The sequence below is a fragment of the Desmodus rotundus genome, chromosome 9 (genome assembly GCF_022682495.2).
Source record: "Desmodus rotundus isolate HL8 chromosome 9, HLdesRot8A.1, whole genome shotgun sequence".
Classification (NCBI taxonomy): domain Eukaryota; kingdom Metazoa; phylum Chordata; class Mammalia; order Chiroptera; family Phyllostomidae; genus Desmodus; species Desmodus rotundus.
Window position 1 is genome coordinate 76,177,119 of NC_071395.1, and position 18,309 is coordinate 76,195,427.

General features: G+C 38.4%; 1 protein-coding gene across 2 annotated transcripts in view; it reads left to right on the plus strand.

The window, feature by feature from the left end:
- The first annotated feature begins 265 nt into the window (after window positions 1–265).
- METTL16 (methyltransferase 16, RNA N6-adenosine) overlaps window positions 266–18,309 on the plus strand; it is a 66,111-nt gene continuing 48,067 nt past the window's right edge. For both annotated transcript variants that reach the window (XM_045198977.3, XM_024564684.4), the window contains exons 1-2: window positions 266–405; window positions 5,711–5,838. In XM_045198977.3, the coding sequence (XP_045054912.2) occupies window positions 5,711–5,838 (128 nt within the window). In that variant the 5' untranslated portion in view covers window positions 266–405. The remainder of the gene's footprint in view (window positions 406–5,710; window positions 5,839–18,309) is intronic.

The following is an 18,309-nucleotide window of genomic DNA, read 5'->3' on the forward strand; positions in this document are numbered from 1 at the left end:
CCTTATATATTCTGACCAACCCCAGAGACTGATTTAGTAAGTCTGTTGTGAGGTCGAGAAATCAACTCTGTAAAAAAAAATTTACATTTGTAAAAAACAAGTTACCTAGCAGGTTCTAATGTAGGTTTTCACGCAAAAGGCTCCGCTTGCTACCACGCCCCTTTTTCTGTATGAAGGAACCGCGAACTCCAGATCTCGCGACAGTTTCTTCTTTCTCCAGCGTCTACTACAAATCGCGCGAGGTGTTGATGGCCCAATCATGAGCCTGGATGGCTGCTCAAGATGGCGGCGCGCTGGGAGCGTATGTTGTGCGTTTCTAGGAGCTTCGTGCTGCGGGTGGCTTAAAATTCTCGTGTTAGAGGCCCACTCCAAGTTGCTGTTTTGGCTGGAATTTGGACTCCATAGGTGAGTCACTTACGATCTTTCATGCGGGTTGCGAGTTCACTTAATCCATGTATCACCTAGGTTCCTCATTCCCGGGTTTTGGGCCTGTGAGGCGCTTACTTTTGGGTTTAGGGAGAGAGACCCAGCTGGGGCTGGGGGTGGGGGTGGGGGGCGGGGAATTCACTAATTGAACGAAGACTAGTATTGAACTAGGGAAGACCCCAAGGGGCTGAGGTGGTTGAGAGAGATTCGAAACCGAAGTGGGAAGACAAACTGAATGGGTAAAATGAGGGTGTGGAAGGAATGGAAGAGAGGGAGAATTGGTTGTGGCGGGACTGGCGGGACTAGAAGAAAAAGTCGGATTTATGAGGGAAGTCAACGAGGAAAAAACGGAGATTGGGGTGAAGTGGGGGGAATCTGTTAATAAGGAATTAGGAGTTATGAAAGTGGAATTCAGACCGCGGTAAGTGGTAGTTGAAGATTATTTAAGGGTCAAGAGAAACCTACTTGACTTTTTGGGCGGACTTGGGCAACCCGGAAGAAAAAGCCCCAACCCTAGGACAGAACCTTTTTGAGAGTCGAGGTGTAGGGGACTGTTTACCAAGAATGAGGGTGCTGTGTTTCAGTGGTCTGGACAATGAAAATAGTTACACATCATGTTTTCAGTCAACAAGTACTTACTAAGTGCCTACTCTCCTAGGCCCTGATTTAGGTGCTGGGAAATCACAGTGAACAAGATAGACAGGAGGTTTTTCCTCATGAAACTTATTGGCAGGGCAAATTGAAAAAAAAAAAAGGTAAAATATATGGAATGTCAAATGGGTAAGTTCCGTGTAGAAGATTGAAGCTAGTAAGGGAGACCAGGAGTGTGTTCACTTTAAGTAGAGGTACTCAGGAAAGACATCAGTGAGAAGGTGACATTTGATTTGAGGACCTGAACAAGGCCAGGGTATCTTGTATGTATGTATTTCTAGGGAAAGAGAAATCCATGCAGACCACCAGTAAATACAAAAGTCCTGAGGTAGGTATGTACCAGAATTGATAAACAAGGAGGCCAGTGCAGCTAGAGTAGAATGAGCCAGGAAGACAAAAGTAGATTAGGTTAGAGAGAAGGAAATGACAATGCTGTTGCCAGGTTAAAGTTGACATTCAATTAAATTGAGGAATCTCATAGATTGGCTCAGAACCCATTGCTTATAGGAGGAGCTTGGTTAGCAAAGAAGTGGCTTTATTGACTCATTCTGTATCTGTTCTGACCAAAAAGGTTGAGTAATGTAGGAAATGAATTGAATCTGGCATACATGAGCGTAAAAGGGTCTGTGTGTTATAATAAACCTGACAAGCTCAGTGACCAAAAATAACCACACAAGATGGTCTGATCACAAATTCCAACTGGGCAGGTCATAGTGGGTAGTTAATCTCAGGCTTTACTTTAGGAGCTCTGTGTATTGTTCTTAATGCATCTAAGTTAACATAGTTTTAAATTGTCAGTAAATAAAAGAAGAAAAATGAAAAGACCAATATGTCTGGAGTACAGTGTTGGAAGGGGTAAGTGGTAACAAAGGAGGCTGGAGGGATAGACAAGGCCTAGATTATGTATGCATTGTTAATAGTAATAGTTTTGGACTTTATCAGCCTAATAGCTTCAGGAAGCCACTGAAGGGATTTAGCAAAAATAGATAGATTTGCGTGGGATGGGGGAGGGAATTCTTGTCTGCTGTGTAAAAAGTGGATTGCAGGAACTATAGAGAAATGATAATGATCTGGGCTAGAGATGTGTTGTGGAGGGTGAGAAATAGATAGGGTCAAGAAATAATTAGCAGATAGAGAATATTCAGGACATAGTGTGTTTGGAATGGGGGAGGTAGGGTGGAGAAGATGCTAAAGATTTCTGGGTTGTGAGCCACAAGAATGATAGTGGTGTCATTTGGTGAAATAGAGAAGATAGATGAGGACCATTTTGGGGTGGGTAGAAATTACTTAATTTTGGACATGTGCATGAAATATTTGAGGCATTCAAGTGAGAAGTCTAGTGGGCAGTTGGATATATGATTTGGAAAGGTGAAGACAATTATTTTTGAAAATGGTTGTTAAATTTCCAGTGTAGAAAGCTGTCAAAAAACCTTCAGAAACAGAGTGTTATTTATTGCTGTGTAGTTACATTTCTAACATAGCCTGCGAACAAAAGGTGCTTGTTGCTAGGAAACCTTATAATAGGGGATAGGACTTAACTGGGCAGATTAGGGAAGAAAAGATTCCCGAATAAGAGATGCTTGAGCTGTGGTAGTAAGGATGAGTAGGAATTCATCAGATGAATAGGGGAGGAAAGAACATTATAGACCAGTGATTTTCAGTCAGTGTGCAAGAGGCACGCTGGTATGTCTCAAGATTTTGTTTTTTATTAATAGTTGTAGATAGGGGTCAAATAGCTGGGGTTCGGGTGGGGGTGTTTTTGTTTTTTGTGGGTTTTTTTTAAATCCTCATCCAAGGACATGCTGGTTGATTTTAGAGAAAGAGTAGAGGGAGGGAGAGGGCAAAAAACATCCTCAGTTTGCCTCTCCTATACACCCCAACAGGGACCAAACCTGCAACGCAGGCATGTCACCTGACTGCAGTCCAAACCCATGATCTTTCAGCTTACTGAATGACACTTGAACCAACTGAGCCACACAGGGCAGAGCACCTGTTTAGGGCCATGTGCCTGGTTTGTGGGCTCAGTCCCCGGTTGGGCATGTATGAAAGGCAACCAGGTGATGTTTCTGTCCCTCGCTTTCTGCCTCCATCCCCCTCTTTCTAAGAAAAAAAAGAAAAGAATGTTTAAAACATGCAGTACCTGCAGCACTGGCCTCTTTTCCCTTAGACTGTCAAATAAAAACACGACAACAGCCAGCAACAATGGCTATCTGGTGTGAATGAATCAAAATTATACCTTTTTTTCCCCATCTGATTGGAAGAAAAAAAAAACAGTATATTTCTTGGTGTGCTGCAGAATTTTAGTAATTAGTTTATGTGTGCCATGAGACGAAAAAGGTTGAAAATTGCTGTTGCAGGTAAAAGGAGTGGCCTGTTAACTTATTGCCAGAGTGGAGGGACAGAAACATGAGGCCGGGGTGTAACAAGCTAATAGTGGAGCAATAGGCAAGCCCACACCAGGCTGGACCTTACTTGTATGCTGAAGTAAGGTTCTTAATTCATTTCTATTTATTGATTTTAGAGAGAGAAACACTGACTTGCTGCTCTACCTGTCCATGCATTCATTCACTGGGTGACTTCTGCATATGTCCACAACCTTGGTGCAGCCGGGATGATGATGTTTCAACCAACTGAACTATCCAGCCAGGGCAGGTTTTAAAATTTTATCCTAAGAGTAATGCTTTGAGTAGTTGGGTATATGCGGAGGTGGAAAAAGGAATAGAGAGAATAAAAGTGGATTCACGGAAACCAGTTAAGAGACTGTTAAAGCAGTGTAGGTATCTTGTATTGGGCTCATAATGGTGGAGATAGGGAAAGATACATGGATTTGAGAGGTATTCAGCAGACTAAGTCCACAATTTGATTTCTTGGGCTGTGAGAGAGAAAGCAATCAAATGATTCCTAGGTTTCTGGCTCATACAATACTGTTTAGATGAATGCTCATTATAAAAAAGAGTAGCAAATGTAGAATGGTATGAAGAAAATAAAAATCACCTACTCCCCCAGAGATACATAGTATTCTAAAAAAAAATTCTTTTTGATCCTCACTTGAAGACATTTTTTTTAATTGCTTTTATAGAGGGTTTAAAGAGAGGGGCAGGGAGGGAGAGAGAGAGAGAGAGAGAGAGAGAGAAACAATTGGTTGATTTTCGTAGGCTCCCTGATTGGGGACCGAACCTGCAACGGAGACAGACATGTGTCCTCACTAGGAATTGAACTCACTAGGAATTTGGGACGACGCCCAACCAACTGAGCCGCACCGGCCATGGCTCTAAAATATTGTTAATTTACCAACTACTTACAGATTTACTAAACCACTGCAGTGGCCTGTCTTCTGGTTTTTATTTCTTGGTATAAGTGCATTAACTTTTTTTCCCTCTTTGTAATCTCGTAGGAGACAAAATTATGTTATATTTGTTTTAGCTCCCTAGGAATGACCAGACTGAAATTTATAAAGGAAGTTGGAATAGAACATATTTTTTGAAACTTCAGTGATCTTTGTTACCCTAAAAATATTCAATCCATGCAAGGCCACTGTAAACACTAACCTCTGATTATAATATTTCTGTCTATAGATTATAGTACCTTCTACCACTTTGATGCTTTTAAAGGAATGGTTTCCAATTTTCTTTCTTGGTTCAGAAAAAAAATTTGTCATATGTTGTGTACATTTTTTTATTGTGGCAAAATATATTTAACATAAAATTGACCATTTTAACCATTTGTAAGTGTACATTCATTGCCATTAAGTATACTCATAATGTTGTGCAAGCATCACCACTAACCCTTTCTAGAAGGTTTTTTTATCCTAAACAAAAACTGTGTACCTATTAAAGAATAACTCATAATTCTTCTCTCCCCCCAATCCCTAGTAACCTGTACATTACCTGCATGAATTTGCCTAGTCTTGGTACCTCATATAAGTGGGATTATACAATATTAGTATAATATAGTATTCCTTTTGAGTGTGACTTATTTTCCTTAGCATGATGTTTTTAAGGTTTGTCCATGTTACAGCACATATCAGAACTTCATTCCTTTCTGTGGTTGAGTAATATTTTATTGTATGTATATACCACATTGTTTATCATTCATCGGTTTGTGGATACTCGGTGTTGTTTCTACCTTTTGGCTATTGTGAATATTGATACTAGGAACATTGGTAGGCAAATATATGTTCGAATCCCTGAGTTCAGTTCTTTTGCTTATACTTTGGAGTGGAAATACTGGATCATATGGTGATTCTGTTTTAACTTTTTGAAGAATCACCAAACCGTTTTCCATAGTAGTTGTACTGTTTTGTTTTCCACCTGCAATACATGAGGGCTCTAATTTCTTCACAGCCTTTCCAACATTTATTTTCCTCTAAAAAAATTTTAATAGTAGCCATCCTAATGAGTAGAAGTGATATCTTATGTGGTTTTGATTTGCATATCTCTAATGACAGATGATGTTGAGGCTCTTTTCATATTCTTATTTGTTGTATATATTTAAAAATATAACTTCTACTTTCTCACTAGATTGGCAAGGATGTGTTGGCTGGAACTGTTGACTTGGCAACCACAGTTTTTCCTCATTAAGATTTTTTTAAAACAAATATGCTGATTTTCCCTTTTTTTTTTTCTTTTTAAAGATGGCTCTGAGTAAATCAATGCATGCAAGAAATAGATACAAGGACAAACCTCCTGATTTTGCATATCTGGCATCCAAATATCCAGATTTTAAACAGCATGTTCAGATAAATCTGAATGGAAGAGTGAGGTAGGTAACAGATGAAGAATTCTTGATACTGTGTTATTCTAGTGTAATCTGAATGGATTCAGTGTAGTGGAAAATGTACTGGGCTGATAGTAGACCTGAATGCTAATCCTAGACATTTCATTAAACATCTCATCTGACCTTGAACAAGTCACCATCTCTGGGTTTCTTTCTCTTAGATTTTTTTTTAATCCTCACCTGAGGATATGTTTTGATTTTTTTAGAGAGAGAGAGAAAGGGAGAGAAATACTGATGTGAGCGAGAAACATCAATCGGCTACCTCCCATACATACCCCAACCAGGGATGGAACCCTCAACCTTTTGGTGTGTGGGATGACGCTTCAACCAGCTGAACCACCTGGCAGGGTTCCGGGCTTCAATTTTTTAATCTATAAAATGAGAGAATTGAACCAAATATTTTGAAGTTTCCTCTGGCTTAAACAAAATAGAAAAAACTTCTCAGTGTCCAAATTATTTCTTACCTGGCAGAGATCTTAGAGCAACTGCAGAGACCTTAGGATTGTGTTCAAAAACTTGGTGGCTGGTGACGGTCTAGAGTCCTTTTTTCAAGTGTTATTTTGAGGTAGGAAAATAATAACTATGACATCAAAACTGATTGCACTGATATTATTACTTAGAATGTTACTACAGTTAAGGCAAAAAGTTGACTTTTTAAAAATTAAAATAATAGTATGCGTGCTTCAGGAAATGGTCGACATGACAATGGTATGGGAATAACAGGTGTGTGCGATACACCCTTGAGAAGGAAATGCTTGATTGCATTTCTAATTACAGAGGGGTGGCAGTTCTAAGCTTGCCTAGGGAGAGGTGTGCTAATTTAGCTATGGGGAGAAGGAGGAACAGGATTTGTGGAGAAGAGGGAAGGTAAGTAATAACAGAATTATAGGGCTGACTTCTTCCTTCCTTCTAGCAGTCTTCTTATGACTTTAGAAATAGAGGCCTTAGGGCAGGACTTCACCTGAGGATCAAGATACCTTAGAAATCATATAAAAGTGTTTCTAGAATATATTTACATTCATTTTTCTGGGAAATAATCCTTAGTTTTCATAGGATTCTCAAAGTGATCTGTGGCATTACCTCCATCCCCAAAAGGTAAGATCACATGCCCCAGAACCATGGTTTTAAGTTTGTTTATCTACTTCATTCAGTAAAAAGTTGAGCACAGCTCCAATTGTGAATGCTTGTACTACTGAGTATTTATTGATTAACTATTTTGTGCTAAGTTCTGGGAAAACCATTATAACAAGAAAGACATGTTAGATATGTGTTACATGTCATTGAGTTGGCTCCCACTCCTGGTGACCCTGTGAATGAGTGATGTCCATAGTGTCCTGTTCCTAACAGCCCTGCTCAGCTCCATGGACTCATTCCTTTGGCTTCTTTTATGGAGTCGGTCTATCTCATATCTGGTCTCCCTCTTTTCCTGCTGCCTTCTATTTTTCTCAGCAGTATTTGTCTTTTCCAAAGAACCCTGCTTTCTCACAATATGCCCAAAGTAGCTTCAGTTTTGTCATTTTTGCCTCCAGCGATGTTTCAGTCTTAATTTGCTCTAGAACCCATTTGTTCATTGTTCTGGTGGTCCAGGGCCCTTAGAGCTTTCCTCTAACACCGTATTTCGTGTGAATCAGTTTTTTTCCTTATCAGCCTTCTTCACTGTCCAGCATTCACATCTGTACATAGTAATTGGGAGTACGAGGACGTGGGTGTTCTCCAGTGACACATGTTTGCTCCTGGTGATCTTTCCGAATTCTTCCATTTGCACCCTTCTGCTGTCTCAGCCTTCTCTTTGGTTCTTGGCTGCAGTCTCCATTTGAATTGATGACTGAACCAGTGTAAGCAAAATCTTTAATATTTAGTGCCTTCATTGTCAATGTTAATGTTGTATATTTCTTCTGTCTTGATTTTTGTCTTGATGTTCAAGTGCAGTCCTTTGGTACTTCTTTCACTTTCATGAGAAGTTGTTTCAAATCATTGCTACTTTCTGACAGTAAGATGGTATTATCAGCATATCTTAAATTATTGATATTTCTTCAACTAATTTTCACTTCTTATCCTGAGTCTGGCCAGTTTTTTGGTATATGTTTTGCCTAAAGATTTCAGTAGGAAAAGAAAGGCAGAAGAAGAAGAAGAAGAAAGGCATCGTCACTGCCGTTTTTGGAGTATACACACTAGTGGGGGAAGTATGCACATAAACAAGCAGTTAACCTTGTTTGCCTCAATGTGGTAGAATCTGAGGGGTGTGCAGTGGAATCACAGAGGAGGAAGACCTGGCCCTGACTTCAGGATTTAGAGAATCATTTGAAACACAAGTGGTATCTTGGTTGAGTTCTGAAGAATGAATAGGAGTTAGCTAGGTAGAAAGATCAGTGTTACAGGCAGAGGGAGCAGCATGGGCAAAGAGCACTGAATAGTAGCAGAACTGCAAAGTTGAACATGCCTAGGATGTGGTAGACAAATGACAGGAGATGGGGCTGGGGAGGATTATGCTTGCAGTACTTCCTAAGGCCCAGTGAGGAGTTTGGAATTTATCTTAAGGACATGGTGTGGAGAGTTCTTGTGTCTTCAGAGTTATCTATCCCTGTACTTATCCACTGAAGGTTTTTTTTTTTTTTTTTAATTCATACCTGTGGATATATTTATTGACATTAGGGATAGAGGAATTGGGGGGGAGGGCCAGGAGAAACATCAATTGGTTGCCTGCCACATATCCCCTGACTGGGAATCAAACCCACAACCTTTTGGTGTACCATACAACACTCCAACCAACTCAGCCACCCTGCCAGGGCTCCACTAATTTTAAAGTAGGGGAATAATATGTTCAGAATTGTGTCAGTGTATTCTAGGAGCATTGTGGAAGATGGATAGCAGGGGGAATTAAGGCTGGAGGTATAGGGAAGTAAGTAGAAAATGGTTTTAATAATCCAAATTAGATACATTGGTAGTTTAACTAAGTAGAGACAGTAGGAATAGAGATCACTGGATGAATCTGAGAGAAATTCGTGGATAGAATTAGCAGGACATACTGGAAATTAAGAAGTAGGAGCCAAGTATGGTTCTTTGGATTTCAAATTAGCAAGAGGCTACGTGGTAGTGCCATTTACTGAAATACGGTCCAAGGGGAAATGCGTTGGTTTGGGGTAGATGATGTTCTCGGTTTCCAGCATATAGAGAGAGAGAGGTCTGGGATATTCAAGTGGAGTGTTTTGTAAGCTATTAAAAATAGAAGTCTGAAGAGAGACATATCGGTGATACAGGGGTGTTGTTAGTAAAAGCCCTGGGTCTTTGAAATGAATACTGAAGGATGAAGAGAAGCAGGGAGAAAAATTCCAAGGACATAGAACAGAATTTTGTGAAAGGCATGGTAAGTTTGGAGAACTGCATGTAGATGGGACTAAAGTGGATATAGGACAGTGGATTGGGGAATAAAAGAAGATGAGACTGAAAGGAAAACAGAACAAGTCACAAAGAGCCTTTCATAGCAGGCAAGTAGAACGGACTTGGTTGCTTAGACTTTGAGGAACCGGAGGATTTTTAAGGTTAAAGATTTATATTAAAAAAAAATAATAATAACCCAGAGAGACCAAACAGATCTGTTATCACAACATTTCTGAGCAGACATTTTTAAAATAAATATTTGTTGAGTCATGAGAATAATTTCTCTATAAAATTTATTTGCTCTTTATGTATGGCATACCTAAAACAAAATTACAGGTAAATGAAAAAACGATGGGCAGAAATATACTAGGCAAATGAGAGTTCCCTCCAAATCTGAAAAAGCAAAAAAACACTTGAAATTGGAAAAGGTGCTGTTCATATTGATAAATAACTTTGAAGATTTAAAAATGAAGACTTTTAGCATTTTGAAAAATACTCGTATAACAGAAACATATTTTTTGATGTGTTTGATGTAATTTGGAGACATTTTTCTTAGTATTTCTACCCAAATAGAAATACTTGGGTAGAAATACTGTTAACTGTTAACCAAACAGTATATTGTTCAATATATATTACTATTGTTTAGTTAATAACTAAAACAATATTTTGGTTAATACCCAACAGTATTTGGTTAATACTGTAACTAAAAATAAACAGAGAACAATGGCCTTAAGAGACTTCCAGAGGATCCATGAATGCTACAAAGAGAATTAGATAAAAATACCTTTTTTGTATATGTTCTTTTTCTTAGGGAGATGGAGTTCAAAGCTTTAACCTATAATTTAGAACTTCACTTTTAAAAGGGTTATTGACCCCAACAAGGTTAAGTACTACTGTTACAGGGTCTAAATTATATAATCGACTTAAAAAAATTTTTAAATGTATTTGTTGATTTTAGTGAGAGAGAGAGACAAACATTGTTTTCTTGTATGTTCCCTGAGCAAGGATCGAACCCACAATCTTGGTGTAGCAGGGTGCTCTACCTGAGTGAACCAGCCACCTGGCCAGGTGATATAATCAACTTTTTAACCTACAAAATGAATGCAATTCTTTTTTTTCAAATAACTTTTCAGGTTTATAACACTAAAAAGTATAAAACATAATAAATAAAAAAAAGTTGATAGTTTTCCAAATACTAGTTGGAAGTTATAATTGCAAAAAGATTCTGTCGACAATAGCAAAGATGTATGAAGATCTATGTAACATAAAAGAATTACCATCAGGGGCCCAGGGGAAGACATGAGCAATCTAGGTACATAGTGTGTTTCTGAAGGGAAGACTTACTGTAGTGAAAATGTCGATTTTCCCCAGTCACTATCCTTATAAAGTTTTTGGGAGAAAAAGTGATACAGTGTTTCCGAATGAGTGGTAGAAATGCATAAGGGTATGAACTTTCCCAGGTGGAAATTTAAATATATTGTGAAGGTAGAGTCATTAAAATATTAGTATAGTAGTTTGGGAGCAAGAATGGGCTATCAGTTATCCCTCGCAGAACGGCTTTTGGTAACACACTTGTCCCTCTCTAAATAGCAGAACCTTTGCATGTGCACACTGAATCAGATGGTGATTCTTGCCAGTCATTGTACTCAATAGTGTACCTCCCAGAGGGAGTGCAAAGTGGGAGGGTGAATCTTCCTTTCCTGTATTTCTCAGAATTTCAATATGTCACAGGGCTTTGAATGATTAAAGAGAATTTGCAGTGTAATTTTAACCATATTGGATTTTTACTTTATGTGCTTACTTTAGGATTTGACTCTGAAGTAAAACCACCCCACCATGTAAAGACTGTAGTGTAGAATAAGGGTAGCATTTCAGGTCATTAGGGGTGGGAATGATAGTAATGGATTTTTTTTTCTTTTTTTAAAGCCAGAAATTTTTTTAAAAAGATTTTATTTATTTATTTTTAGATAAATTTAGATTTTTAGGGGAAGGATGGGAGAAAGAGAGGGAGAGAAACATCAATATGTGGTTGTCTCTCGCACACCCCCTACTGGGGAATCTGGCCTGCAACCAAGGCATGTGCCCTGACTGGGAGTTGAACCCGTGACCCTTTGGTTCACAGGCCCATACTCAATCCACTCAGCCACACCAGCCAGGGCCCAATAATGGATTTTTAATAGATGCAGTTGGGAGAGCCATGAGAGGGGTGTGTTGTTATATTCTCTTTCCTACATGTGATGTGAAAGAAATTCCTGATAGTTTAATAATTTCAATATATTTATTTTTTTAAGTACCAGAAAAAAAATAAAGGTTAATGTCTGTAACTTTGGGTGTAGGAATGGTCTTTCTAAGAATGCTCCAAGGATAGAATTAATTTTTTAAAAAAGATGGATTTAACTACATAGGAAGTAAAAACTTTTACATACCAGGAAATACTAAAAGTAAAAGGTGATGAAACAATATAAATGTGTACAGTGTATGACAAAATATTAACTACCTTATAAATAGAACTCTTATAAGACAACAAGAAAAAAAAAACCTTAATAGATAAGGTCAAGGATAAAAATGGGTAATTCACAAAAAAGGGGGGAAATGGACTAAATTAACAAAGATAAAATATTACAGTGTTCATCAGTGGCAGAAATGTAGTTAAGTGACTGTGATAAAATGCTGGTAGAATTGCACCTTGAAAGTTCTAAAAAGCATACATAAATGAAAAATATATATATTTGAGGGTGTTTATCCCAAGGCTATTTATAACAAGGAAAATTGGAAATAATTTAAATACCCAGTAGGTAGGTTCTTAGAATGAAGTTCTGTACATCGGAATAGCATGTAGTCTATAGAATGGATGTTGGAGATTATAAAACATGATAATTTTGTTTCAAACTAAAACCAAAATATCTGCACTGATATGCTGTGCACAGAAAGGGACTAAAAGGTTGTGAGCTGTGATGTTCAGAATGGTTGTTTTGTGATAGGCTGATGTGACTTAAAAAAAAATTTTTTTTCAGGAAAAAAACATTTGGGAAGAGGCAAGGCAAGCATTGAAGGGCTTTGTGATACCTTGTGGCTGTACCATTTTTACCACCTCTGTGCAGATCTAATAAATTGAAACCAATGTTGAAGTAAAATCGGGAGGCCTCAGCCTTTGTTGTGTTAGAGAATCAGTGTTAGAATGATTGATATTTTAACCATGGGTAACAGAATGTATCCTTCCAAATACCATCTATAATGGTAATACTGTATTCATCAGTAGCAGTGCAGGAGTCATTTTAGGGAAATCTGACAGGAGCCTATTGACAATAGGCTGTTTTGTGAAGCTGGATGTGTTAAACAAACATCAAGACTGATGGAATAAATTACTAATTTCCATGTGAGAGCTAATTTTAGTTCCTGTGATCTCAGAAATGAGAATGAGCCCTGGCTGGTGTAGCTCAGTGGATTGAGTGCAGGCCTGCAAACCGAAGTCTCCTGCTTGGATTCCCTAGTCAGGGCACATGCCTGGGTTGATGGCCAGTGCCCCGATTGGGAGCATGCAAGAGGTATACCTGTCAGTGTTTCTCTTCCTCTTTTTCTCCCTCCCTTCCCCTCTCTCTAAAAAGAAATAAATAAAATCTAAAAAAAGAAAAAAGGAATGAAAATGAAAAAGATCTTGCCTGTGCTCAGAATTATTGAATGTCCCAGGGTGCTAAAGTGACCTAAATACTTAACTAGTAAAGTCGGACGACTAGACTTTGTCCTACAAAAAGATTTCCAACCCTCACATTAGTGTTTTTTTTTTCTTAGAAGTAGGAAAATTAACACTTGTTTTACTAATAAAATGTAAGAATCAACTCTTCATTGAATTTTCAGCTTACTTTCTTCAATTAGACTAGCCTCTGCTTGATGCATCTTATACTTTTTGGTGATTAGGATGTGGTTCCTTATTAATAAGTTGTATGCTCTAGTCCATCAAAGTAAATACATATATATATTTTTTGAATGACAGAACTGTTTCTATAAATAACTCCGAAGACACTAAGGAAACAGTATATTGCTATTTCTCTCGCTCCAAGTGTTTCATGAAGCTGTGTAATGATTGAAGCTGCAGTACTATTTTTTTTTTTAATCTTCACCCAAGGATATGTTTATTGATTGGGGGGGAGAGAAAGAGAAACATTAGTGTGAGAGAGAAATATTGATTGGTTGCCTCCTGAATGTGTCTCAGTTGGGGATGGAAACTGCAACCTAGGTATGTGCCCTCACCAGGAGTTGAACCCGGAACCTTTTGATGTACAGGACAATGCCCCAACCAACTGACCCACCCAGCCAGAGCTTTGCAGTTGTATTTTGATAGAGGTAGAATCATACATCTTGTTTTTACCACCACTTGATGACAATTATAAACATTTTTCATATTGTTACAAAACACTTTTGAAGGTAATACTATATAAAATGTGTTCAGATAATACAAAAATATGAGGAGTATGAAAATCTGTACTCCTACTCATCTTCCACACATTTCCATGTTCAGAAGTGGTTCTAACCCTTCCAGACTTTTTAAAAATTGATTTGAGAGAGAGAAACATTGATTTGTTGTTCCCCTGATTTATGCATTCATTGGTTGATTCTTGAATGTACCCTGACCAAGTATCAGACCTGCAGCCTTGGCTTTTCTGGGCGATGCTCTTAACCAACTGAAGGACCCAGCCAGAGCCTTCCAGACTGTTTTTCCTATGCATGTGTAATACATACAGGGTCTTTTTTTGCTTTGTTTTTGTTTTCTTTTTACAAGAATGTGATCATTTTGTACATATATGCTTTTATCAAACTTGTGGCTTTTTTTTTTTTTTAATCAAGGAACCCTCTTTACACAAGAATATGTGGATCAGTCCAGTCTTACTCCTTTTAACGACTATGGAGTATTCTCTTGTGTGGATGTATTACAGCTTCTTCACCCTACTCCCTATTGTTTACTTTTGGGTCATTCCTAAATTTTTTGTTAACTAAAACAAATTTACTTAACTGCTTCTCTTACTGTTGGATTTCTTTTTTTTTTTAAGTTTCGTTGAATTTAGGATAAGTCACTGCGCTTTGCTAGAAAATTGCTAATACTCTTAACTGTACTTGGAAAGAGTAAAGAGATATTTGGATGACCAGGTTTTTCTTATCGTTTGCTCTTTAGTTAGCATGGGGATCTGTATTTAAGAGATAATCCAGGTAGTTTATTAATATTTTGCAAGTAGGATTTTTGGGTTCTTTGGTTAATTTAGCATTATCAATAATAATCATTTTCACTGTTCTAGGATCTTTGCTTTTGTGTATTACTAATTGTTTATTTAACCCATGGAGATATTAAGGTTTTTTTAAAAAAAATATTTTATTTATTTTTAGACAGAGGGGAAGGGAGGAGGAAGGAAGAGGGAGAGAAACATCAATATGTGGTTGTCTCTTGTGCGCCCCCTACTGGGGACCTGGCGTGCAACTCAGGTATGTGTCCTGACTGGGAATCCAACTGGTAGCCCTTTGGTTCATGGGCTGGCACTCAATCGACTGAGTCACACCAGCTAGGGCAGTGTTAAAGTTTTTTAGACTCACATGTAAAGAGGAATGAGTTAGTGGAAAACACAATTGAAAGCCACGGGTTTGGCTTTGGTTGTGTTCAACAACCAAATATTATTACTACTATTAGTAGTATATTCTAGTTCAATTAAATACTCCATCTGTACTTTCTCTCATATATTCTCTTTATCACAGGAAATTTACACGGTCTGATACTCCTCTTAAATATTTAATCCCTCTCTACCAGCTTCTCCCCTTTGACTTTTTAAAAAAGAGATATAATTTACATACTGTAAAATCACCATTTTAAAGTATACAGTTTAGTAGTATATTTACAAGATGTACAGACATCATCACCGCTAATTCCTGAACATTTTCATCACCCCAAAAGGAACCTCACACCTGTTAAGTAGTTACTCCCCACTTTTCGTCCTCAGCCCCTGGCAATCACTAATGCGCTTTGTCTCGACAGAAATCTCATGTATGTGGCCTTTGTGATTTTTCCACTGAGTTTTAAACATGTGTAACTTCTCCATTACAAACATTGTTAATGAAACCCCCTCCAGGCTTTCATGGCCACATTTCTCTTCTCCCTTGCACAGCTCCACTCCTGAAGAATTGTTTGTTTTTACTGTCTCTACTTTTTTCACATTCTTAATCTTTCTCTCGTTTTTAATTCTACCACTACCAGAGTAGCTTTTGAAAGGGTCGTCAGTGATCTTGTCACTAAATCCAGTTTCGGTTCTCAGTTGACTTCTGAGAAGCAGGTCACTTGGCTCACACTGTTCTCCTTCATGGACACCCTCTTCTCTTGGCTTCCTTGGCACCACACCACACTTTCTGGCTTTCTTTCTTCCACCCTTTCTGTCTCCTTGTGTAGATTTCTCTGAATTGATTGTATATTCAGCCATTAAAAGATTCTTCAAGGCGCAGTGTTAAGCTCTTTTCAGTTTGTGTTTTCTCCTTAAGCACTCTCCTTGCCAGGGCCTCACTTGTTTGTTTGGGAACCACTTACACATTTGTCTCTGCAGGACTGGTTTTCTGAGCTCTGAGCCTAAGATCACTGCTTACTCAGTATCTCCACTTGAATGTCTCAGATGCAGCTCAGATTTATGGCATTGCTCCTCAAAAATGGGTCTCTGCCAGACTCCCTGCGTTCAGTGAATGGCACTGTCTGGCCTCTTGAACAGTGCAGACTCATAGGAAGTACATCCTCCTGCACCTCACATATCAGTCCATCACCAAATCTTGTAAATTTCCCCTCCTAAATACCTCTTAATTCCTTTCTTTCCTTTTTTTTTTCCCCCCCCCCACTATTTTTGCCATGGCCACCTTTACCCAGCCTCTAAACTCATATACAGCAATTGTTTCCTAATTGGCGCCCGTGCTTCCATGCTGGTCTGCTGGTCTGACTTTATTTCATTCCGGACCTAAATGCTTAACATAGATTATAATTTTCTGGTGTGATTGCAACAGCTTTTACTTGCACTTTCATAGAGTCCTGGATTAGATGATAAACTTATATTTACCCTAATTATTAGGCTCTACATAATCTGGCCGTTTTTCTCTCCAGCCTCATCTTGAGCTATGTATGCTTACCTTGCCCTCTGCATTTTAGACACAGTGGCCCTCTCAGTACCTGGAATTCCCCATAAATTTTCTCCTGCCTCAGGGTCTTTGTACCTGCCATTCTCTTTACCTGGGACCCTAGAATGCAGTGCATGTTTCCTTCCCCTAGTTCTTTCCATTGTTAATTGTTATTCTACTCTCCTTCTTAGCTCAGCTACCTCCTCAGGGAAACCTTCTCTGACCTTCCTAAGACAGTTCCACTTACTATGCAGGTTTCATAGCACCTTGTACCTACCTTTTATAGCATTCTTCACAGTTACAATTTTACATGTATTTGAGTGATTCTTGGATTGATACTTATCCTCTGCCCAGACCCTCTGCTTCGTGAAGGGAGAGATTCTATCTGTTTTTGCTTACTGCAGTATCTCCAGCATTTTGCAAAATGCCTGGCACATAGTTGACACATAATAACTATCTGTTGAGTAAATAAAGGAATGAATGCCAGCTATCACAACTTCTTAAAAATCTAACCTATTCCATATAACTCAGTTGAACAAAATAGTGCTTAAAGAGGGTGAAACTTTTTATTATTTTTTTTTTTTAGAAAGAGGAGAGAAACATCAGTGTGTGGTTGCCTCTTGTGTGTCCCACACTGGGAACCTGGCCCGCAGCTGAGGCATGTGCCCTGACTGGGAATCAAACTGGTGACCCTTTGGTCCACAGACCAGTGCTCAATCCACTGAGCCACACCAGCCAGGAGGGTGAACCATTTTTATATTTCATCTTTAAAAGTGTGGAGTAGCCAGATACCCCAACTTTTTTATAATTCCCTTACAGTAGAGGGTACGACCTATAAGCCTATGCGTTGTATAAGGCTTACAGTTGTTTATTGCCTGTGTGGATTTTAAGAATCAGGAAATTTTAATATAAAATTATGGGTTGCTGGTTCATTTGAAAATTTTAGAGATTTGGCAAAACTGAGCTGCAAACCCCCTTGACATTAATTACCTAGAACTGAGTGGTGGCCATACCCTTTGCAATTGTTATTTGTGTCCTCTGGTGTCTTTTGACATAGAGTTGCTAAAAGTGTGGTCATTGAACGCTGCTTGGCCACAATCTTTTTGTTAGTAGCTACAGAGATAAAGGACCTTCACCACATTTAGTTCAGCAGTTTCTTTGCATGACTTTCTTCAGTGTGTTGATTTACATTCTAGCACAAGGCTCCATATCTTGTCAGGCACTGGAATTTTGAGTAGCACCTTATACATATTTGAGTTTACAGTTCCTAAGTTTCACAATTTTATTTAAAAGCTAGTACAGCCCTGGCTGGTGTAGCTCAGTCGGTTGAGCGCGGGCGGGCCTGCAAACCAAAGTGTTGCTGGTTCGATACCCAGTCAGGGCACATGCCTGGGTTGCGGGCCAGGTCCCCACTTGGGGACACATGAGGGGCAACCACACATTAATATTTCTCTCCCTCTCTCCTTCCCTTCCCCTTTCTCTAAGTAAATAAATATAAAATCTTTTAAAAAAATTTTTAAAAAAATAACGCTAGTACAAAATAACATTCAGAAGTAGTAGGACAGTAATTAAATCAATAGATACTGCTCTTAAGGAATATTGTTGAAGTTTATTTTGTAGTGGATGTAGGTTAAGTTCTTCAATACAAAAGTTCCAAAATTTTACATTGCAGATTTTAAGGCATTGAACATAGACATATTGGGATATATATGTTTTTGTATGGTTAGCAGTGAAGTTTAGAAATAGACTGAGCTACTGTTATAGGATAAAGAATGTGAATTTACTTGAATGCCATAGTACGGTACTCAGATACAAACATCTTTCCATGTGTAAAAATTGACTCATTGCTGTGCCATTGAAGAAATGAAATTGGCTCACCTTTTTTACACGCTTGATAGCTTTCACAGGAATAAAAATACAATATTCTTGTATTTAACACCTTTTTAT